This window comes from Sorex araneus, chromosome 2 (genome assembly GCF_027595985.1).
Source record: "Sorex araneus isolate mSorAra2 chromosome 2, mSorAra2.pri, whole genome shotgun sequence".
NCBI lineage: Eukaryota > Metazoa > Chordata > Mammalia > Eulipotyphla > Soricidae > Sorex > Sorex araneus.
The window spans coordinates 292713229-292738638 of NC_073303.1; the positions used below are offsets into that span (position 1 = coordinate 292713229).

Genomic DNA, 25410 nt, shown 5'->3' on the forward strand with positions numbered 1-25410 from the left:
CCCAAATGACCTCTACCCTCTGTCTCCCCCGGTCCTATATAGATCAGAGTCATATGCACTCCTGGGCATTCAGTTCTTTTTTTTTCAGGTCACACCTAGTGATGCACAGGGGTTACTCCTGGCTCATGTACTCAGGAATTACTCCTGGCGGTGCTTGGGTGACCATATGGGATGCTGGGAATCGAACTCGGGTCGGCTGCGTGCAAGGCAAACGTCCGACCCACTGTGCTATTTCTCCAGCCCCAGTGGGTATTCAGTTCTTAAAGCCAAGTGGGTCAGGCCCTTGAGAGAGCTTCGCTCCGCCCAACAAAGCTTGTCCTCACACTCCTGCCGCACCCCTTCCTCGCTTAAGGCTTTCGGGTTTGCTTCATCCATTTGTCCGGGTGCCGCCACTTCCAACACCTTCACTCATTCTAAGTCTTGCTTTACTCCTTTTTGAGTTTTCAGGGCAAAGCTGATTTAGTCCTGGTAAAAGAACCGTCCATGATACTCTTCTAAGAACCTAGTTAGAGGGCCAGAGTGATAGTTCAGTGAGTAGGGCACTTGGCACTTGCCTTGCACACGGTTGACTCAGGATTGACCTCCAGCATCTCATATGATCCCTTGAGCACTGCCAAGAGTAATTCTTGAGTACAGAACTAGGAGTGACCCCTGAGCATCTGCGGATGTGGCCTCAAAACAAAACAAAACAAAAAACCCAAAACCCTCTCTTCTAAGAACCTAGCTAGACAATAATTAGGACGTAATTACATGAAACATATTAGTATTTATCTTTCATCAAATACTTTCTACATGCCAGATACTTGCACAGTGACTTAGATATCTCTGTATTTAATCCTTACAACAATCATCCAAGTCTGACCCTCAAACGATTATTCAAAGATGAGAAAACTAAAGACACAGGGTACATATGTAATTTACTCAAGGCCATTTAGTTGGTGAGTAGCAAAACAGGGGTCCTCACTTCTAGAACTGGCTGATTCCAGGCACAATGCTTTCTCTATCCCATCAGCTCACCTCTCGTGAACTAACAGAAAATAATAGGTGGGGTAAGCTGACTCAGACAGATGCAGTATTTTCAAGCTTCTGTCTTCAAGTTTCCTTTATTCATTTATTTGTCACATAAAAATTTTAGCAAGGATCATTTCTAAGTGCTAGCATTCTGGGAGATTCATGTTCTTCATCCTTTTCTGCATTAAATTTCTTTGGCCAATAGTCTATGCTACTTATATAATAAAATGCTGTTTTAAATAAAGCACTTCAAAAAGTTCAATCAATATGTGCTTTAATCTCATGAAACTTAAAAACAACAACAACAACAACAACACTAACCAACATGTCACCCATCAATCCTTTCCCTGGTCCCTCTTTACCACAATGCATCCTGACTGTACTGGGAAGAAAAGAACATCAAAGACACCTCACTGAGGGAGAAGAAGGAGGACAAAGGAAAGGCTAGTAGACTTGTCACCTCACCAACCCTACAAGGCCACTAATTTAAAATGCTGGAACATCAGTGTTGCCTTTGCTTTGAAGATAATTCTCATCTTGAAAGCAAATCACCTCACTCTTTACTACACTGGTGAAGTATGAGAGAGCCCATCAATATGTAGAAGAGAATTACATGCCCCATCTCTCTAATTTCCCCTACCTTAAGAGAAAAGAAACTGTGCATTCTTTTCACAGGGGAGTTGGGGCCGTGCCCAGCTCTGCTCAGGGCTTACTCCAGGCTCTGTATTTAGGGATCACTCCTGGCAGGGCTCAAGGGACCAGATGTGATGCTGTGGATTGAATCCTGGTCCGCTGCTCGCAAAGCAAGCACCCTACCCACTGTACTATCTCTCTGGCCCAGCTGTTGATATCTTTAGGATGTAGCTCATAGAGAGCATGATTACATGTATGAGACCCTGGGTTCTAACCCTGACACCCCCCAAAAATGCGTTAAAAATGAAATATATTTAAAAATTCTAAACCAACAAATATTGTTCTAACTTCTAATAACTGATAAGAATCAAGTTGCTCTCAAGTTGGAATGGGAGATGAATGCCGAAAGTAGATAATAGAACAAAACATGATGACTTCTCAGTGTCTGTGTTGCAAGCCATTATGCCCAAAAGTAGAGAGAGTATGGGGAATATTGTCTGCCATGGAGGCAGGGGGAGGGTGGGTAAGGCGTTTTACTTTGGATATTAGTGTTGGGGAATGTGCACTGGTGGAAGGATGGGTGTTTGATCATTGTGAGAATGTAACCCAAACATGAAAACTTGTAACTATCTCACGGTGATTCAATAAAATAAAAAAAAATAAAAAAAAAAGAATCAAGTTGCTCTCACTTTTCTCACCAAGGTTTACTGATACACAGGGATCAGATACAGATATCCTCTGTCAAGAGGCTTTACTCAGAAAGGGCCTGATAGAGATTTAAATGCAGTATAATGTTGACTTTTCTGAGGGCCTGAACAAAGTACTACTTATTGAATTTGGGGACAAAAAATGTAACAGATATATTTATTTGAATAACTTTATAAAACCCCAAATAATCCTAATTAATAAAATATCTACAAAAAAGACAACCTTTGGGTGTTTTCTTAATTTGCTTAATCTTTATTGATTGTTATATATTGGGATCTTTAGATAGTATTAGAAAAAATTGGAAAGTCAGGCTATATTCAGTTCTCATCTTCTCCTCTAGTCTTTGTTCAAATGTATACAGCTTTAGAAAAGTTTTATGCAAGGTGAGGTTATTGTGTGATGTGCTGGAGTAATAGCACAGAGGTTAGGGCGTTTGCCTTGCAAACAGCCCACCTGGGTTCGATTCCTCCGTCCCTCTCAGAGAACCCAGCAAGCTACCGAGAGTAGCTTGCTGGGTTCTCTGGCAAACTACCTGGCAAACTACCTGTGGCGTATTCTCTGGCAAAGCCTGGCAAACTACCTGTGGCGTATTCAATATGCCAAAAACAGTAACAACAAGTCTCACAATGGAGATGTTACTGGTGCCCATTTGAGCAAATCGATGAGCAACGGGATGTCAGTGACAGTGACAGTGGTGAAGCACAGCCTGGCATACACCATAGGCAAGACCCTGAGTTTGACCCCTAGTATCGCAAGGCATTTCCCATCCTCAGCTCACTAGGTGTGGCCCCTATTTTAAAAATTACAGTTTTGAAAAAAACTTTTTTCATATATTATGTACTCTTCATGACATAAGGAGATATTTTTTCTTATAAACTTTAATGGGCTGCACTCAGGAATTACTCCTGGCGGTGCTCAGGAGACCATATGGGATGCTGGGATTTGAACCCGGGTTGGCCCCGTGCAAGGCAAATACCCTACCCACTGTGCTATTGCTCCAGCCCCTCCTTATGTTTTTCCCTCAAACTCAACTTTTCAGAAAAGGAGCCCAGTTGTAGGTTCTTGGTATACTTTCCAAATTGATATCCGAAGGAACTTTGCTAGTTTCTGTTGATTGTACTAATGTACAAGTATGTCGCTTGGACTACTACTTTGACAAAGTAAGTACTGCCAACTATTTTGGGTGCTATTTTAATTAGCTTCATTTATAAAATCATATTTTATAAGTTTGCACTACTTTATTTACCGGTGATGCAGAATGTTTCCTAAACATTTATTTAACACTTACATTTGCTTTATATGATTTGTCAAATGTATTCTTTGTCCATTATCTATTAGGAACTGGTCATTCTCATAAGCTTGAAGGAGTTCTCTGTTTCTTTGGTACATAGGAAATTAATATTTTTATAAGAACTTTCAGGGGAGGAGTGCCAGGGGTCAAATGCAGGGTCTCATACATGGAACCTTTTTCTTTTAATATGTTTAAAAATATTTGGTAGCAGCCTGCAATTCCCTTTGCATTTTCTTCTGTTACACAATATATTTTCCAACATTGATATGTCTTTAAAATTTTTCAAGCTTTATGTCCACCTGAAGTTTGTTTTTTGGCATATGAGAATGGATGTAAATTGATTTCAATAAGTGATTGAAATATTATTTCAATATTTCTTATTTCAATATTCTTAAAATATTATTAAAACAATCCTTTCCTTCATATCATTTTACACTGTTTATATTGTAAATCACTATGATTTTTATAAATGATACTTATTATTTGATATTACTTATTTAATATTAACCATTAATTATTATTTTACAAATTGAGAAATAAATGATTAAAATACACATGGTAAGTCATTTAGTACTTACTTGTTAAAGGTTAGGGTATTACAATAAGGAATAAAATTTTCATCTACCAACAATAGCTCATGCTTGTGTTATTCGGCCAAGTCTGAATTACCCAAGGGAAAAAATACAGAGAAAAAATACTGGAACTTTGAGAATATAGTGTAAAGTAGTGCTTCATATAGTGTAAAGTAGTGCTTCAACCATCCTTTCTATCAATATTTTAACTAGAACTGATTACCAGGAAAAAATTTATTATTGTGATTTAGTCTTTTTGTCCCATCCCTATAATCCTCTCAGTATTTACTAGGAAGCCATGGAACCAAAATAATGACACAGAGAGAGAGAGAGACAGAGACAGAGACAGAGACAGAGACAGAGAAGAATTTTAACAATAAGAATGGGATCCAAGATAACAGACAAAGGAGATAACCTCACTATAATGGAAACAGGCTGTGGTCCCTCTGGAGCTAGCCCCAGACTTCCTGCTGCTTCCCTATCTGCCCCAATGGTATACTCATTTCCAGCTTGCACTGTCTCTCTGATTCATCACTATGTCAACTATCTTAATCCTTGTAACCACCAGATCCCTAGGACTGAGAAAAAGCCAACGCCCACACACTTCAATGCATACATTCTTCTTTGTCTATTCAGACATGTCTCTGACAATACTTGCTTCAAGACTGGGCACCGTTTGCCAATAAAATACTTCAATTACATAAACTACCTTACTTGGACTTACTACCAACACGCTAAGCGGGAAATGAAGACACCATTAATATGTTTAAAAGTTTAGTGAAATTTCTTCATCAGCACCAAATACAAGGACACATCTGTTAAATATGTGTTATCCTTTGGTTGACTATAATCCAGGATTAAAGATTAGCTCCCTGATCCCAGAGCTGACAAGGGGAAAACTACACCAAGTTTCTGGACAGCAAATCTCCTTTATCACCCCAAGGACCCCAGCCCACACAGTGTGACAGCCTGTTGGGCAGCTGCCACACCCTAACAAGATGACTGGACCTGCTTCTTATTTCTTCTGAAAACGATCCTTTCTGAAAGTCACAAATCAATCAACTAACACTTAAATACAAATTTGTAAAAACAGTTTCAAAAAATGCTTTAGGGATCTTTTAGTAGACACACAATCTGTTATTCTTAGTTCTAAATCTGCACCTCAACACTGCATTTGGATTCAGAGACCTTCAATTACCACCAAAACTAGATTGAACAAGACCCTAAAATTCAAACACAGTTTGTCACACAGGCAGATGTTCATGGATGACTGTCTCTAGGATGACAATTGATTTTTTTAAAAAACTTTTCCCTCTGTTCATTTAAAAACAATAATGACAATACCATTTAATATAGGAATCCCCAATATCTGTGGGACAAAGAAAGAACTTTTTAGTTTCCTTGAAACCTTAAGACCAGAGAGGGAACAAAGAGGATAGAATGAGCATGATATCAGAGTGTGTAAGGGAGACAGACAAACAAAGGTAACAGACTAACTCACAAGAGAATTGCTGCATAGTAGGGGTAAGGAATATTGAGGGGCAGGTTAGTATTGATTTCAGAAAGAGAAGAAATGAATAGACAAAATAGAACAGAGTGAGAAAAGTAGTTATGGTGACCAATGTTACTTGGTTGTTGTGGAAAACGTGCCAATTATGTTGACTAAAAGAGTTGAAAATATGCTGGAGAAGAACTGAGTGTTAAAAGTAGGTAAAGGGATATACCTAATAATCTTTCCGTCTGTACTGCAAACCACAATAACCAAAAGGAGAGAGAAGAAGAAAAGCGCCTGCCATAGAGGCAGGCTGGGTGGGCGGGGCACGGGGGATGGGTGATGATGAGAGGGAACCTGGGGACACTGGTGCTGGGAAATGTACCCTGGTGGAGGGATGGGTGTTGGAATACTATATAATTGAGACCTAATCATGAGCAGCTTTTTAAGGGTCCATCTCACAGTGATTTAATTATAAAAATTAAGAAAAAAAGAGGTGAAAATACATATTCATCTCATGCATATATATGTGTGTATATAACATATAAGATGGGGAGTGTGTGTGTTTGAGCCACACCTGGTGGTGTTCAGGGGCTATTCCTGGTCCGTGCTCAGGTGCAAAGCCTAGTGGTGCGCAGGGGACCATGTGTGGTGCCAGGGATTTGAACTGGGGTCAGCAATAAACCCTTTGAAGCCAACAATTTCACTTCTGGGAATCTATCCTAAGGAGTAATCAAAGAGAGGTGTGAAAAGTAATAGAAAGATGTTCGCTTGGGTGTATCTTATAATTGCCACAAACAGAACACCAACTGTCGAACGCCAGAGGAGTGCTCCAATAAATATTGGCACACTTGCAGAATCTAATATTGTGCCAACATTAAAAATGATGCTGAAGAAGGGTTTTATGATGTGGAACATACAATATAAACTGAAAAAGTGTCACAAAGCAGTCCGAATCTATTTTTAAAAGCACATGGTATGTACCAGGGACTAGTATAATAGATACCCAAACCATAATGCTATTTTTTTCTCAGGAGACAGGGGTCCTGAGGTTAAACCTTGAGGTGGAATTTAGCAGTATGTTCCACATTTCCTACATGTATTATTTTCGTGATAGGAAAATGGACTTGTTGAGAATAAGCGTGAAATTGCAAGGAATACTGGAGCCGTATGAGCACTTGCTTTCAAAAGCACAACATTTGGGCTGGAATGCACCGGATATATAGGAAACACTGGGATGAGAATTAAACCTTTATTTCAGAAGTGTGGACTCTAGAAATGATGCTTTTTGAGACTGGAGGAACTTTGTTCTTTCTCAAAACGTGAGGTTTCTGTGCTCCGGCCCTAAGGAGACAATTCCATTTTTCTAGAACGAATGGCAGGTTTGAAACTGTTGGGGCCATTAGTGTGTGGCTTGTGTCTGCCTTGTCTTTTAGTTAGTCCAGTGGCCATCAGATTTCTTGATTTGATAAACTTTCAGGAAAAAAAATTTTTTAAAAGAAAGGGCCAGAAGGTAACTCAAAGGACTGGCACATATGCCCTGGCAAGCACAGAGGTCCTGATTTTGAACCCCCAAACTGCATTTATTCCCTGAGCACCACTGGGCCTGGTGCTGGTGGTGGGGACCCCCACCCAACCTCAAAGCACGCAGGCACGTTTTTGGGCCACTGTGACTTATACAGAAATTCTATCCGACCGACTTTAACTGAATACCCACATGTGTTTAGAAAAAAAAAAAAATGCAGGAAAACAGAAAAGTTAAAATGATGAGATCAAAAGGACAGGCTCTCTTGCTGGGCGGGCTGTGACTTGTCTCGCGGGGACTGAGGACGCCCCTGGGCTGGAAAACCACAAAAGATGGGCTGCAGCCACCACAGACTCGGTCGGCGCCAAGCTGCTGCTCTCACGAGCGGACGCGGAGGGTGCAGCATCACTGCTCCCGGCTGTCACTCACCGGCCGCTCCGAGGGGGTCCCCAGGGGTGTGGGTGCTGGGTGGGGGGCGCTCGCTTACCTTGCTGCTGGAGCTTGTAGTCCGTGGAGTAGGCCTTCCCGATGATGTTCCACACGGGCCGCAGGCAGCCGAAGAGCCCCTCCAGGAAGCCCCCACTGCCGCTGCCCGTCCTGCTGAACTGCACCTTCACGTCCTCGGCGCCGCTCGTGCTCTCTGCGTCCACGCTGGGCCGGGTCCCCTGCGACGTGGCCAGCTCGGGCTCATCGTGCTCCCGCAGCTGCAGCACGCTGTTCTCGAACTGGTCCCTGGCGTCCTCGCTGACGCTGGTCAGCACTGTCGTGGTGACCGGGCTGCCCGTGCTCTCGGCTGGCTCCGGGGGTCCGGCCCCCTGGTCCTGCGGGTCCTTAAGGAGCTGGGGGGGCGGCTGGCCCCCCGGGGGTGGAGACTCGTCCCCGAGCCCATGCAAGGTCTTGCTTTCACTCAAGGGGACATGCGGGGACGAGGAGCAGCTCAGGGGCTCCTGAGGGTCGGCCATGGTGCCATGAGTGTGTCCCGGGTCCTGGGAGGACGCTCAGGGGGTTCTCAGAGCAGGGTTCCCGCGGAAGCCGGGGTGCCACGACCTGCGGAGACAGAAGGGCAGGAGATCACCAGCCTTTTCCTTATTCTTTCCTTCCTCCTCTGGCCACTCTGGTCACACCTGGAAGCGCTTGGGGCAAACTCCTGGCTCAGGGATCATTCCTGGTGGTGCTCAAAGGCCCACATGCAACTAGACTTAGCTTCATGCAAGCCAAGCACCCTTCCCGCTGGGCTATCTTTCCACCCGAAATCAACCTTTTTTTGATCATCCAGGTGACCTCACTTGTTTGTGTCACAAAAACACTGCAACAATAGGATGGTTCAAGAGTGGCATAAACCCACACGGTGGAATACCATACAGCAAGTAAAAATCATATGGTAGTGACTATATGCTAACATAAAAAATGTTCATGGTATATTCTTATTAAAAACAGGTTAGAACAATGTACACAATATAAGCTTTCTAATTTTTTTATTCAAAAGGATATACATACAAATACTTATACAATAAAAATAAGATGGGGAGAATATGCCCAAGGAATTAATAATCATCAAGACTTAAGAATCTTTTGGGGCTGGAGAGATAGCACAGCGGGTAGGGCGTTTGCCTTGCACGCGGCCGACTCGGGTTCAAATCCCAGCATCCCATATGGTCCCCTGAGCACGGCCAGGGGTAATTCCTGAGTGCAGAGCCAGGAGTAACCCCTGTGCATCGCCAGGTGTGACCCAAAAAGCAAAAAAAAAAAAAAAAAAAGACTTAAGAATCTTTAATTCTATGGGGCCAGAGAGATAGAACAACAAGTAAAGTGCATGTATGAGGCCCTGGGTTTGATCCGTGATACCATTAAAAACATAAAAAGGTAGATGATAGACTATAGAAAGACTGAAGGTCAGGATATTGGTAGGAAGAAAACTTCAAATTAGACATGATGAGGACCTGCACTTGAATCAAGACATCAATGGCTATGGCCATGAAGAGGCGGGAATGGGGCTGGAACGAAAGGACAGTGGGTAGGGCTCTTGCACACGGCTAACCCAGCATTTATAGGTCCCATCTGCCCACCCCAGCACTATCAAGAGTAACTCCTGAGTGCAGAGCCAGGAATAACCCCTGCGCATCGCTGGGTGTGGCCACCCCTCCCCCCACACACACAAAGAGGAGGGAATAAGTATAAGAGAGAGAACTGTAAGATGTGGTGGTTGATTAACCATGGGGGTGGGGTGGAAAAGGGAGAGAAGAAAAGGGGTAATTATGGGGTTTCTTTGCTCAAGGCTGGAGTATCACAATAATTCAAGGATGAACCCAAGTTACACTGAAAACACATTTATTAAATATGCACGGGGCCAACTTTTGGAGAGAGAGAACATTCCTGCTACCATTCCTGCTGCTATTACTACGTTTATGATAAACAAGACAGAGTGCTATACAATTACAGAGCCCTGTTTACACACTCTGTAATACGTTGATAAATCAGCTTTCTGGGAAGAAAACCCCAACAATCCGATTTGCAGAAGTACTCACACCATGGTGAGATTTGAAGCTCATAACAATTTAACAACTTGCTGACGAAGCTAATAAATATTTGATAATCGGTGCTTACAAAATGCTGTCCAAGCCAGCTCCAGCGTCAGAGTCAGAGTACGGTGCATTTCTTGTTTAACAGAAGGAACTTTTCTAAGGTCATACATAGAGTAAGTGGTAGAGCAGGAATTAAAATCTAACTCAAAATCCAGTATACATATATATGGTAATTTAGGAAATACTGGAGCGATATAGCACAGCGGGTAGGGCGTTTGCCTTGTACGCAGCCCACCCGGGTTTGATTCCTCCATCCCTCTCTGAGAGCCCACCAAACTACCGAGAGTATTCCAGCTAGCTGAGGTGTATTCGATATGCCAAAAACAGTAACAAGTCTCACAATGGAGACGTTACTGGTGCCCACTTGAGCAAATCGATGAGCAACAAGATGACAGAGATGCAGTGATATATGTATATATATATATACACACACACACATATATATGTGTATATTTATATATATATATAGGTGCAGAGTATCAAACCTAGGGCCTCAGGCAAGGCAAGCACTCAACCACTGAGCCACACAGATCCCAGGGCCTCACATATCTAAGGCATTCTTTTCTTCCGCTGAGTCGCATCCTCAGTCCCCTCTGTGCCTTCCTTTTAAATAATGTGATAGAAAGTCTTATAATAATCCTTATCTATATAATTATATAATATAATTATCTTCTTAGAGAACCTTATGGGTATTTTTTTTAATGCTGTTTTTTTGTGATCTAACATTCCTGGGTTGCAAACATTGATTCCCTGTGTAAGGAAATCAGAGCAAAGCATCATTCTCCCTACTCTTTACAGAAGGACAGCTGGACCCAGGAGAGGAAGAGGACTATGTTCAAGGCTGCAGAGGCAGGATTGAACGCCACACTATTTTCCCTAATCCCCAGGCCCTCCAGTACCCACAGCTGCTAAAAGAAGCAATTCCTTTCTTTCAAAGCCTTATGAAACACTTAGAGTTTATAATTATATCAGGGGAACCCTCTCAAGTCTGCTCACCCATCCCATCTCCAAAGGTCCCTCCTGGGGCATGTGGAGCTGAGAGAGAAGGAAAGAGTCAGGGACCAGAAGTGAACCTGGGTGGGATGGAAGGGATGGGACTGGAGGGAAACTCAAAAGGGAAGGTGTGGCTGAGGGTGAGGAGGACAGGAGTCAGGAGGGAAGCAGAGGCAGGGAAACAGCTGTGAACAAGGCACATGTGAGTGGGCCTGAAACCCAGAAATAATGGCGGGGGTGGGGGGCACTGTGTAAAAACAGTGGCTGCTGCCCTCACTTGTGGGATCTGAAAGCTTACGAACTCATGCAGACATTCTTCCCTTGATCACATCAGAGGTTTCTCTTTAGCTGAATGAGGCTGGGTTAGGAGGAACTTAAATTCTAGAGTGTAGGGAAATCTGGGAACTGGGTTGCTGCTGGGAGAATATCAGATTTGGGGGATGAAGAAGGTGGGAAGCTAGAGCCCTTGGTTTGTTAACATGCCCTCCTTCTTTTGCTTTCTTTTCCATCCTCCCCACCCCATTTCCTTTGCATTCATCCTAAGCTCTGGAATTACTGATTCTTTTCTTTGACCTCGTTGTTGATCTGCCACAACCTGGAACTGTCTTTTGCCTCTGGCTGCCTCCACCTGCCTGTTCTCTTAAGACAGCTGACTTCATCACAGTCTCTAACTTGCCACAGTCTCGATAGGTTCTTCTAGTCTTGCCCTTGCCACCAGGACTCACATTTACCCTAAGTAATGCAGACAAACATCACACATATAGATAATGTAAATACTCAAACATGCGTGTGAATGGTGCCTAAACACTTCATTCTTTGCAGTTCGTTCTTTGGATGAATTCAATTCTGTGCCATACATTCTTCGAATCAAACTACAGGTCCTTATTTTACTTCCTGGTAAATTTCCACTTTGCTCATTTTTTCCCCCTCACTTTCTTCCTGATGACATCACATGGGCAGGAGCTCACACACAGAAAAGTTAAAGCACACAGGCTTGTTTTGTAATATCTTCCCACTGTTTTCGTTATTGTTGTCAAGGATCAAACACAGGACCTCAAACTGTGCCTCTGCGCATGCTCCTGATCAAAGTCTTGTCCTTTCTCCTTCTTTTCCCCCTCTCTCCTTCCCTCCCTCCTCCCTTCCCTTCCTTCCCTTCCTCCTTACCTTCTTTCCCTCCTTCCTGCCTTCCCTTCTTCCCCACACCCCCTGGTTCTCAGGGCTTACTCCTGACTTCCCATTTTGAAGAGACCAAAGAAGCACGTCAAGTGGAACAGTTCTTATTAGCACTGGGCATGAGTCACACAGTCACTAGCAGCTTAAAATTGAAGAAATCAAGTGATGCCAGAGCCCCTCTAGGGATACAGCTCAACCCAGTTTCCACAGATGAGAATCAGACGCTACCGAGGCACGCTCAATACAACAAGTAATCAGAGACAGAGCTGGGGTGAGTCCTTTCTCATCCTCTGCCCTTTCCCTTGGTCTAGCTGTTTGTTTACCCAGGGAGAGAGACAAACAGCTGCAATATCATAACCACCGATGACAGAAAGGACAGCGTCTCTCTAGAGGCACCAAAGCTGCCCCCGACCCCCACCCCAAGGAAGGGCAGGCACCTACCTGGCAGGGAAGATATTGGGCCTGTCAACAGACAATGAAAGGGCCCCCAGCGATGGGTGATGTGGAGCTGGGCAGAGGCCCGGAAACCTCAGGTCTATACAACAGGGTGTAGTTAGAGAGGGTTCCTTCTGTACCCCGAGAGTGGCGAGTCCAATTTCAACCCACAAGGAGAAAGCGAAGGAGCACGGGAACAAAGGGAAAGACATCACCATGACTGTATTCAAATCTGATCAGAACGGAGGCTACATTTAAGGAGTGTGTGGAAGGATAAAAATATCTCCGTTTTACCTGTGTTTGCACGCACACCCACACTCTGCCGCTGCACTGGGAAAAAAAAAAAGAAAAAAGAAAAAAAGATAGCATCTCTCAGGGGGATTTGCTCAGGGGGAGGGGAACACAGCAGGACACTCTTTGACCCTCTCTGTTCTGTGCACACTGACCCATTGGCTCTTTCAATTCCTGAGAAGTCAAAGCGGATATTTATCAGAAGATAATGCAAAAGAAATAAAAGCAAGTTTTAAAAAATGATGAAAAGGGTGGACAACATCATATGTGTCTCAGGAGCATTTTCCCCAGAGTAAGTTGTCACAACCCGCCATTTATTGGACCCTCGCCTCCATTTATTGGACTTCTCCACCCCAAGACAAGATTTTGGAGTGTATGTGTGTGGGGGGGGGATTAGAGGGGCAGTTAGGGCCACTACCAGGGTTTCTCAGGCTTGGGGACTATTCCTGGTTCTGTGCTCAGGAGAGATCCCTGACAGCACTCAGGGGACCAGAGGCAGGGTTGGGGATTGAACCAGCCGTGGGCAAGCCAGAGACCTTCTTTTCTACACCAGCTCTCGAGCTTTCCAAGGAAAGATTTTTAAACATTGAGAGTCAAATGATAAGATTCAGGACAGCTGGGAAAGAGCCAGGCTGGAGGGCCGGGGGAAGTGGCTTGCAGAAAAGAGTTCAGTCCCAGCCATGTGTTTCAAAGCAACAATGCCTGCAAAGATGGTGCTCCTGCTATACTCCCCAGCATCCCTGGTGTGTGGCGTCTGGGCCCCTGTAACAAAGTGCAGGACCTCTTCTCCCACCCCCTCCCCAAGGAGGACCAGGGCTAAGTGCTCGAGCCCTGCCACCGCGTGTGAACCCCTGATATCACAACAACGACAAAGAGAAGGGAAGGAGGAAAAAAATAATCAAGGTTATTTTGATTAAAGTTGGAAGGTGGCCCGCAGCACCGAGCAAAAGCTAGGGCAGGGCTGCAGGGGAGGTGCCAAGCACCAGGCAGGGCTTCCAGATCTGCCCTCAGGCACAGCCGCTTCTTCCTTGAATTTTTTTCAGCCTCAAGAAGAGGAAGTGGTTTGTGCAAAAGGCTTGGAGACAGCAGCAGCTGCGCATTTGCCAGGGCACAGCCAATTTCTGGAAATTACCTTGGCTGGGTGCCAAGATGGATGCGGCACGGAGAGAAGGAGGAGTGGGAGAGGAGGAGTGGCCAGCTGGCCCCGAGTCCTTCTGTTTTTATTCGACACTACAATTTATTCCATGATGCTAACAGAGGATAATTTTTTTTTTATCACAGATCTGATTTTTTTAATTTTCAGTTTCACAGAATCACAAATAGAAGGTAAACCAAAGAGTTGGGAAAATTTAGCTCCACAAACAATGTTTTAGGATGATAAAATTGAATACAACTTTGTTTTGTCTGGGGGACACACCCGGCAGTGCTCAGAGCTTACTCCTGGCTCTGCATTCAGAGATCATTCCTGGCGGGCTCGGGAGACCACATGGGGTGCTGGGGAATGAACCCAAGTGGACCGCATGGAAGGCAAGCACCCTGCCCGCTCTCCTGTCACTCCAGCCCCCAAACTGAATACAATTTTAAATTTAATGTTACTGTGAAGATTTATTGATTGATGCTGAGTTCTTTCCAAGCTGTCTTCTCTTTGTTTTGTGGGGTTTTTTTTTGGGGGGGGGTCCGTTTCTTCTTTTCTTTTTTTTTTTTTTGTGTGTGTGTTTGGGGTCACACCCTGTGATGCACAGGGGTTACTCCTGGCTCATGCACACAGGAATTACTCCTGGCAGTGCTTGGGACCATATGGGATGCTCGAATCGAACTCGGGTAGGCCGCGTGCAAAGCAAACAAACGCCCTACCCGCTGTGCTATCGCTCCAGCCCCTGGTCTATTTCTTAAAATGAACATAGTGTTGCACACGACTTTTAGGTCGTATCTTTATAAGCCACATAGCAGGGACTGGGGCAATACCACAGTGGGTATGGTGCTGGCCTTGCACACAGCCAACCTAGGTTCCATCCCTGCACCCCACATGGTCTCTTGAGAAATTCCTGAGTGGAAAGCCAGGAGTAACCCTTGAGCACTGTGGGTGTGACCCCCCATCAAATAAAACAAAGAAATAGAGGTATAATACTATCTCCTTGAAATTTGATAGTAGTATTAACCAATGATTACTTAAAAATAAAATGAGGGTAGGAGTGATAGTACAGCTGTTAGGGTGTTGCCCTGCCCATGGCAGATGCAGGTTCAATCCCCAGGATCCCATATGATCCCCAAAGAATCACCAGGAGTAATTCTCAAACCTGGGAGTAACCCCTGAGTATCGTTGGCTGTGACCCGGAAAGCCAAAAAAAAAAAAAAGCCCATATATATGATGAGAAAGGTTGGGACAGTGTCAGGAGACCCATCAATGTGTGGTAAGAACACACAGAGGCTTACAAATAATTTTAAGCTTAAAATAAAATGAAAAGAGGGGCTGGAATGATAGCACAGCGGGTAGGGCGTTTGCCTTGCACGCAGCCGACCCGGGTTCGAATCCCAGCATCCCATATGGTCCCCTGAGCACCGCCAGGGCTGATTCCTGAGTGCATGAGCCAGGAGTGAGCCCTGTGCATCGCCGGGTGTGACCCAAAAAGCAAAAAAAAAAAACAAAAAAAACAAAAAAAAATAAAATGAAAAGAAAAAAATAACAAAGAACAGATGACAATGAGAGAAAAGCATGTTGGCAACTCTGATTATGTTTTTACTCTTTCTATGAGTGAGAATCATGTTCAAGCTGGAAAAAAATAGACTTAAGAGAACTGAAACTCAAATGAACACAGATGAACAGGCAAGGGCACATGCTTTGAAGTTGCCAAGTTTTAAGATATAAAGTTGTGAAGGTCTGATGTCTTTCAAGTTTTGGCACATGCTAATATGCCTATAGAGTCTCAAGAGCAATCTTTGTAAAGAATGATCTTTCGGAACTGTGAGCAGCACAGTTATTTATGGGGAAGTAGATGATGAGGAATTTTGAAAAAAGAAAAGAGAGGAATGCAAAATATATAGAACTATAAATTTGGATTGTCTCTGATAAAAAAAACACCAAGTATGTATAACCCTCAAATATACTAGTTATACAAGCAATGCTAAGCCTTTTTCTTCTTTTCTGTTTCATTGTTTTCTGCCCTTTCCTTCTCTGTTTTGGAACTCTATGACTCCTGAAAATAAATAGGAGAAAAGAAAAATAATGGTTGAGCTTATTTCATTTATTTATTTATTGGTTTGGGCCACACCCACCGATGCTCAGGATTACTTCTGGTTCCGCATTCTGGAATTACTCCAGTGCTTAGGGAATCATATGGAATGCCAGGGATTGAACCCAGTCTGGACAAGTGGTTGATCAAGGCAAATCAAGGCAAATGCCCAACCTGCTGTACTATCACTCTGGACCATCAGGGTAATTTAATACAGAAGTAATCAAAGTCATTTGGTGGAATAGACTTTAAACTCTAGATCTTTAGACATGTACTTTTTTCTTGCTTTACATTGCTTTTGTTCCCAGAAGCAATCCTAAACTTTACTTTTGTAAGGTAATGACTCAAGATGATACTCTATAAAATGTAAGCTAGAACATTTTGAGTTTTACCAACAACAGAAAATTGAAACTGGCAAAGATCAATCATTTTTCACCTTTTTGTGTCACTGGTTTGGAATATGGATTTGACTTTGTGCTAGAGAGTAATCCAAATCCATTATTTAATTATTCATTGGGGGTAGTTTCCATTTCTACTCCCAATATATAGCTGAAATTTGCGGACTTCCATAGGATCCTTCAGAGTCTCATCTAAGATGAGGATGACAAGGACAAACATCAATAAATATTAAATATTTATTCTAAGTGTTAAAAAAATAATAAGTGTATGGCGTCAGTTCTAATGGGAAGAAGAAAAAATAAATGCAAAGGAATAAACTATTTGTGATTTTAAAAAGTCAGAATGTAGTCCCTCCATCCAAGGGTGAATATTATAGAAGATGGATTTCAAAGACATATGTAGCTGCTCCTTTCAAAAACTATAATTATAATTTACATATAATATATAATTTAAGTTCATTACAAGGGTTTATGTTTCCAGTACAAGTCCCTAAAAAGTTGTACCTAAATCACATTTTTTAAAAAACCCAACGAAAGAGACAGAGAGAGAGAGAGGGAGGAAGAGAGAAGGGGGAGAGAGAGAAAGAGAGAGAGAGAAGAGAGAAGGAGAGAGAGAAAAAGAGAGAGCGAAGGAGAGAGAGAGAAGGAGAGAGAGAGAGTAAAGAGGTAAAGAGGCAGGCTTTGTGGGGGAGTTGGGGGGTGGTGGGATAAAAACTGGGGACACTGGTGCTGGGAACTGTACACTGGTGAAGGGATGGGTATTGGAACACTGTATGACTAAAACCCGATCATAAATAGCTTTGTAATGGGCTATCTCATGGTGGTTCAATAAAATAAATAAAAAGCCAACAGCAAGAGCCAGAGAGGTAGTACAGAGTCAGGCACTTGCCTTTTATGCATCACTTCCGTTCCCCCTGATTCTAAAGCCAAACTACCAGGGGTCACTGTTGAGCACAGAGTCAGGAATAGGCCCTAAGCACAATCAGGTGTGGCCCAACCCTTCGTCCGCTCCCCTCCCCACCACCAGTAACAATTAGTAAATCTGCTAGCCACATGGAAGATCCCTTTAAAATGCAAATAATTGCTTTTATTAACTTGTTTAGCTCATTTGAATTTTCCTTTGTCTTAATGTCTGGTATCAAGCCACTAGTCAACTCATTAGCAATCGCTTCACATAGCTTGTCATATAAATCTGCCTGAGTTGTTAATATGCTCTGATACTTTGTCCTGAGTTTAGAAGCAAGGAAGCATGTTTGTGAGAGAGACAGAGACAGAGACAGAGACAGAGACAGAGACAGAGAGAGGTGCCTGCCATAGAGGTAAGCTGGGGCAGAAGGAAAACTGGAGACATTGGTGGTGGGAAATGTACACTGGTGAAGGGATGGGTATTGGAACATTGTATGACTGAAACTCAATCCCGAACAACTTTGTAACTGTATATCTCTTGATGTTCAATTAAAAAAAAAAAAAGAAGGAATGGGCTGGAGCAATAGCACAGCGGGTAGGGCATTTGCCTTGCACACGGCCGACCCGGGTTTGATCCCCAGCATCCCATATGGTCCACTGAGCAGAGCCAGGAGTAAGTAACCCCTGTGCATTGCCGGGTGTGACCCCCCCCCAAAAAAAAAAGGAAGGAAGGAAGGAAGAAAGAAAGAATTGGCATAGAAAAGAAAAAAATGTGCAAAAAAAAATTTTTTTTGCAGGTGTTGGATCCCACCCAGTGATGCTCAGAAACTACTCCAGTTTAGTGCTCAGGAGGACCATGTGGTCTGGGACGGGTCCCAGACATCCCCCACACTGAGCTCCAGCTGAGGTATCTCTAGGCCCAGCAATTAAGCCTTTCCACAAGGGTTTGAGTAATCTTATGAACAAACTATAAAATCATGAACCTTGTGACATTCACTCTGGTGATATTAGAATGCCTCACCGCTCCATTTTCTTCTTTCTTTCTTTTTGTTTTGAGGCCACACCTGGCTGTGCTCAGGGTTTATTCCTGGCTCTGTGCCTAGGGATCACTTCTGGCAGGGCTCCGGGGGACCACATGTAGTGCTGGGGTTTGAATCCGGGTTGGTAAGAGCCTTAACTCCTTGTACTATCTTTCCAGCCTCTCACCCCACCATCTTCTGGTAAATAATTGCTTGCAAAGGCCTGTGTATGTCTAGTTGACATACATGCTTAAAACATAGCATGAGAGATAATCACAATACCGTGTAATGTGAGGGCAAGACATAACAACTCTACCTGGGGAATCTATGAAATGTGACTGTCCCTTTTAGCATAATAGGCAATAACTTCAGACAATGGCTTTATTATTATCATTATTAATTCTAATATATAATTTATTTAATATATTCATATGAATTATATATAATTTATATTAAATTATATTTGATATAATTTATTATTATTATTATTTAGGTTGGTGCCACATTCAGCAGTGCTGCAGGAACGGGGCCTAATCCCAACTCTGTGCTTAGAAGTTGCTTCCAGCTTTTGTGACTTTAACCTCCAAAAGGAATGAATAGTAAATAAAGGTTACTTGCTTCCCTTCATAATACACTAAAAAAAATATTACTCATGTATTGCACTTATTTCTATTTTTTGTTTTTTGTTTTGGCCATACCCAGCGATGTTCAGGGGCTACTCCTGGGTCTACACTCAGGAATTTCTCCTGGCAGTGTTTGGGGTATCTATGGGATGCTGAGAATTGAACCCAGATTGGCCGCAAGAAGGCATACTGTACTACTGCTTTGGCCCCTATTTCTATTTTTTTTTAGTCCTCTCATGTGGAACTCAGGGGGGCCAGGGGCTATATCCGGTGATTTTTGACCCACTAAGCTCACGGCAAGGGTATGAGGATGGAGAGCTTGCTTTAGCCCTGTAGTGCTGGGGGCCACCAGAGTCACATCCAGCTTGGGGCCTCGAGGGATCCCAGAGATTCTGGGGAACATGTGGTACCAGGGATGAAACAGGGATGTCCTAACCCTATGCCATCTCCCCAGGCCCCTTATTTCTAACCCAGAACTACCTCCCTAGGCCCCCATTTCTATATTAAACCACCAGGCCTTAATTTTAATCACTAACACTTACTATAAACAATCTTTTCAACCTACGCATTTTTCTCACTAGAAGAGACTCTGCTGTTACTGTTCTTAACACCTCACGCAGGACAAAACATTAATAACGGTCTTGTAAATGAATCAATCCAGATTTTAAAATGCCCTTTCAAACTTTAAAATAAACACTTTTTAAAATGTGTTGTAAAATGTTTACAGATTTAAGCTGATATTCTGAAAGCATAGCATTCTGGAAACTGTGCTCCATGATTTTTATCAATATTAGCCTCTGCTTTTCAACGCAGTCCTTAAAAAATTTTTTTAATTGAATTACTGTGATATACACAGTTACAAAGTTTTCATGATTGGGTTTTAGTCATACAATGTTCCAACACCCATCCCTCCATCAGTGTAAGTCTCCCACCAACAGTGTCCCCAGGTCACCCCACCCCACTCTACCCCCCAACCCCTGCCTGCCTCTATGGCAGGCATTTTCCTTCTTACTTTCTCTCTACTTTGGGGCATTATGGTTTGCAATACAGATACTGAGAGGCCATCATGTTTGGTTGGTCCTTGACCCACTTTTAGCACACATGTCCCATCCAGAGCGATCCCTCCAATTATCAATGTCCTAGTCCCTTCTCTATCCCAACTGCCCTCTCCCCCAGCTCGTGAGGCAGGCTTCCCACCGTGGGCCAATACTCCTCCCCTTTGTTTCTACTGTTCTCGCGTGTTAGTCTCAAATTGCTATTTTATATCCCACAAACGAGTGCCGGCATCTTAGGCCTGTCCCTCTCTTTCTGACTCATTTCACCCAGCATGGTACTCTCCATCTCCATTTATTTATAAGCACAGAGTTGGGCCACAAAGGCACCAGCCTGTACTCCTAAGGTGGGCCACATTAAAAAAAATCACTTTGATTGCTTTTGTTGAAGCCATCTCCAGCTTCGCCTGTTCTTCTTGCCTGTTTGCTTTAATTTGCGGGAGGGAACTATACCTGAAGGTGTTTGTGGGGCTTCTCCTAGCTGGGTGCTCATGGGTCACTCCTGGTAGTGCTCAGGGGCCATGTGCAGTGCCAGGGACGAAACGTGAAGCTTCTACATGCAAATCAGACGCTCAGTCTCTGTAGCCCTTTTCTTAACTTTATCACCCAGAACTATACTCCAAATGTCACCCTCTGGTTGTTAATTAAGAAGAGCAGACGGATTTTTTTTTGCTGTTGCTAAGTCCCTCCTGCTGATACCCAGCCTATGAATGAACTAGCCATAATGCACAACCCCCTCAGTAGATTTTATCAGCGACTAGTTATCATTGCTACAGGATTCCTCCCTGGGCAGTAATGAATCAAATCCAAACTAGGCCCAATATATTATAACTGTTTCCCTCGTGTGCGTTACATTATGCTTATGATGTGTTATAATAGGAAACAGTGTGATTTCATGTCAGAAAGACCTTATTTGAACCCTAGCTGTGCTGCTTACCAGCTGTGAAGTCTTCAACAAGTTATATAAATATCTCATTGGTATACTATATATTCTCACTCCGGGGGCTGTTAGAGAAGCAAATCAAACTAAGAGGCATCTAACTGAGTACTTACTACAATAAGACCCCACAACCTGGGGATAGAGAGATTATGCAGTGGGCAGGATCCTGCCCATGATGTAGCCGACCTGAGTTCAGTCTCCTGCACCCCAAAGGGTACCCTGAGCACCGCCAGGAGTGATCTCAGGGCAGAGCCAGGCATAAAGCCTGGACACTGGCACCTGTGGCCCACAAACAAAAGCAAAACTCCCTGAATCTTAAAATGGTTTTTCTCATATCTTAGCATTTTACATCTGTCATAAGTTAAGTTTCTTGCAAAACTGTAAGATTTTACTCAATGATGAACCTTTTTTTTTATAAACTTGATGATAATCAAGTTTTTTTTTTTAAATTGTATTGAATCACCGTGAGATAGTTACAAGCTTTCATGTTTGGGTTACAATCTCACAATGATCAAACACCCATCCCTCCACCAGTGCACATTCCCCACCACCAATATCCCTGGTATAACCCCCCTTTCCCACCCTCCCCCTGCCTCCATGGCAGACAATATTCCCCATACTCTCTCTCTACTTTTGGGCAGTATGGCTTGCAGCACAGACACTGAGAGGTCATCTTGTTTGGTCCATTAGATGATAATCAAGTTTGATATGTAATGTAATGATAATGTAAACATCTACCTCTGATTTCCCTCCACTTCCCTCCACCAAATACAGCCATGATCAAAAAGGGAAAAAAAAAATTTTTTTTGACAGGGAGTCTGTGACACAGTCAGCTCACTCCTGGTTCTTGGCAGGGCTCAGGAGTCCCTGGGGTGCCAAGGATGGAACCCAGGTCAGTCAGTTGTGGTATGCAGGGCAAAGCGCCCTGCCAGCTGTACTTTCTCTCTGGCGCCCAGGAGGAACTTATTTTTCAAAGATTAATGAGGCCTGGAGAGATAGTACAGGAGTTAGGGCACTTGCTTTGAATAGTGTCAACCCCAGTTTGATTTCCAACACTACATATGGTCCCTGGAGACCTACCAGAAGTGATCCCTGAACACAGAGCAGGAGTAAGCCCCGAGCACTGCGAGTCTACCCTTCAGAATAATAATAAATAAAATAGACTGACCATGTAACAGCATGGATGAACCTCAGAACCACTCTGATAAGAGAAAAAAATGCAAACACGGAGGGCTACATACATCTGATTCCACTGATAGGAAATCCATTTCCAGAAAGACAGTACAGAAAGCAGAGCGCTGGAACGGGGCAGGGATGGGAAGAGAGCCCTTCCCGTCCCTAAGCCCAGCAGCGAGACCTGCACATGGCATTCTGAAGGCAAAGTCTCCAAACTGCTGAGCAGTCCCAGAGCACATCCCATCACGTCACTAGCCCTCTAGCAAGCTCCCTGGGAATGATCAACACTCCACAGAAACCAACTTCTTCCTGATCCTTCCACTGAGATGGCTATGATCAAGACTGTGTTCTCTCCGCGGTGTAGCTTTTGGCAAGCTGTTAAAATGCACCGACTCATGACAGTCTTCTATTTCCATTTCTGTATACAATGGAATAAAACCGTATTGAAAATCCTTTGAGACTAAGAGGTACCTCTGGGTATTCCTAATGTTTCTAAATGAAATGAAATGTGAGTCTGGAGAACCAAGTGAGCGGATTTTAACCCCAGCCACCGTGGTTTCTCTAAAAGCAACCCCTCAGTTCCCTGGCCCCGGCTGAGCATCAAAATCTGGTGGCAGAGAGTGGGGAGCAAGATATTTGTTATATTCTGAGGTTCACAGACAAACACATTAAACTGTTCATGAATCAATTCTCTCCCATTTACCGAGGCAAATCAAAGGGTTCTTTTCATAATGCCCTGAGGGTTTCTATTGTCTATTTTCTTTCTTTTCCAGATATGCTTCCAATTTAACTTTAAGCTTTACTTAATTAGATGAAATTCTGTCATTATACACGGCAACTTTTCTAGGATGATCCCACCCTGAGCTACAATTTCCAACTTCAGTTGAAGATTTGTGTTTGTTTTATTTTGGCGTCACACCCAGCAGTGCTCAAGGCTTACTCCTGGCTCTGTGCTCGGGGACCTCTCCTAAAGGGAGTCAGGGGTTGTATGCGATGCTGAGGATTGAACTCAGGTTAGCCAAGTGCAAGGCAGGCACCCAATCCACTATATGGTCACTCTGTCCCCCTATCTGAAGAATTTTTTCATGAAGCTCTTTCTTACCTGCCCAGCATAAAAACAAGTAGATTCATTAGTAAGAATGAATTTGCAGCAGGGCATTCATCCAACCTCACTAGACTGAAATGATACGAGCCCCACAATTTAAAATGGGAAACAAATCATTAAATATCTATGAGAAATCAGTCTTTGTACCAGGTCTCCTAAAAGACCTCGATTTTATTGAAATCACTATAGGCTGGGTGGTTTACCTACTGTACTAGCAACTTGGAAATTAACTCACAATTTCTGGACAAGCCAAGTTTGAGGAATAATGACTTTTCCTCTCTAGCCAACATATTTCTAACCTAAAGGACAAAATTAAAAAGCAAGATGAGCTGTAGTTACAGAGAAATTCAAAGAAGAGTGTGATTCATGTTTTAAGACTAACAGATGCTGATTTGGATTTTAATTATCATTTTCTCTCTCATAACCTTTGCAAGAAAAAAGACTCAGATTTCACATTAGTTTCAGAGCTAAGGGGTGGGAAAAATGCATTTCACATATTCCTAAACAGGCCTGTTATGTTACTGGCTTTATTTCAAACTCTTTCCTGACATGGCAGTATAATTTAATTAAGGGAAGGTGCCATGGAAGAAAAAGTGGAGTACTAAATTACTGGCTAGGAATGGCTAAATTGAGAGTCAAATGGTACCCTGGGCTTCCTGTTTTTCTGACTTCAAATTGTTTTAGGTGCTTTTCCCTGACTACTCCATTAATCTTTTAATTTTTAAAAACAAAACTTTTCTGCTGCTGAACTGTCACTACTCATTCACCTAATTTCATTATGTTTTTTTTTTTTTGCTTTTTTTTGGGGGAGTCACACCCAGGGATGCACAGAGTTTTCTCCTGGCTCTGCACTCAGGAATTACTCCTGGCGGTGCTCAGGGGACCATATGGGATGCTGGAAATCGAACTCGGGTTGGCCACGTGCAAGGCAAATGCCCTACTTGTTGTGCTATCGCTCCAGTCCCTCATTATATGTTTTTAAGGATCTTGTTCCTTTGGACAGCCCTGAGGTTATGATTTCTCTCCTCCACCCACAAGTCTCAAAATCACAACTATCTCTGAAGTTGTAGGAATTTATAACTAAGTGCTCTGAACACACAAGATGATACTGTAAAGGAACTAGAGTATTCCTTCCACTCTGCTCACTGCTATAGTCTAAGTGTATTGCCCCTAAATTTAAGGTTAAACCCTAATCCCCGCTGGAGTGATAGCACAGCATGTTTGCCTTGTACTCAGCCAACCCAGGTTCAATTTCCAACATCCCATATGATCCTCAGGAGTAATTCCTCAGTGCAAAGCCAGGAGTCACCCCTGTGCATCCCTGTGTGTGCCCCCCCCAAAAAAAACCCTAATCCCCAAAGATGCTGGTATTGTAGATGGGTCCCTCTGAGGGGAGAGGCCTCATGAATAGGGTGGTGATGCCCATGAAAGAGGCTCCAATGGTCCACTTGCCCTTCTGAAGTCTGTAGTTTACGATGGATCATGAAGTCACCTTGACCTTGTGTTTCCATCCCCCAGAGGGGAAAGGATTACATTTCTGTCCTTCAACAGCTGCTCAGCTTTCTGTGGTCTACTTCGTTATAGCATCCCAAACTCAGAGAGTCACTCAGTACCCGGGCACTGAACATGGGCCAGACTTCATGTGAGGATGCTGTGGATGATGAAGCCCAAGTACGTCGCATCTACACCCTACCCTGGAGCGGGGAGGCAGCCTAGTGTGTCACGTAGGCATGGAAACAAATAAATGAAACACAGTTTCTGAGATCATGCTGGCACGTAAAATAAGGCACATGAAACTTATAAGTAAGATAGTATTGTCTGGAAGCATACAATCCAGGAAGAGTGCCCTTAAGTCATTCATTTGGACACACAAACACATTCTTTAGAGCCACTTTTAAATATCCAACTATAGCAGGAAGGATTAAATGTGCCGGCCTTTGAGCCAAAGACCAGCAAAGTGTTTAGGGTACTGAGGGGAAGGGCTTATGACCGTTTGTATAAATTGTCAATAGGCCTGGCTATAAAACTGGCTGGGCTAGTTAGTGCCAAATGAAAATACAAGTCCCCTTGGTCAAGAACTATTAAGAATTTCAAGCAGGCCATTCCAGGTGAGGTGTGCTTGCAGCTGACATCACTGGGGCTAATCCAGAATGGGCGGTAGAGCCCCTCACTTCTAGCTTGCTCCCAGGAGCCTCACACCCACCATGACGTATACACCAGACCCACAGCACGGCCCCTGAAGCACGGGGCCGCTG

The 25410-nt window shown here is 43.5% G+C and overlaps 1 protein-coding gene across 4 annotated transcripts in view; it reads right to left on the reverse strand.

Moving 5' to 3' along the window:
- Window positions 1-25410, reverse strand: part of MAP3K13 (mitogen-activated protein kinase kinase kinase 13) — a 192191-nt gene that overhangs the window by 44809 nt on the left and 121972 nt on the right. For all 4 annotated transcript variants that reach the window (XM_055126079.1, XM_055126078.1, XM_055126080.1 and 1 more), the window contains one exon: window positions 7720-8279. In XM_055126079.1, the coding sequence (XP_054982054.1) occupies window positions 7720-8194 (475 nt within the window). In that variant the 5' untranslated portion in view covers window positions 8195-8279. The remainder of the gene's footprint in view (window positions 1-7719; window positions 8280-25410) is intronic.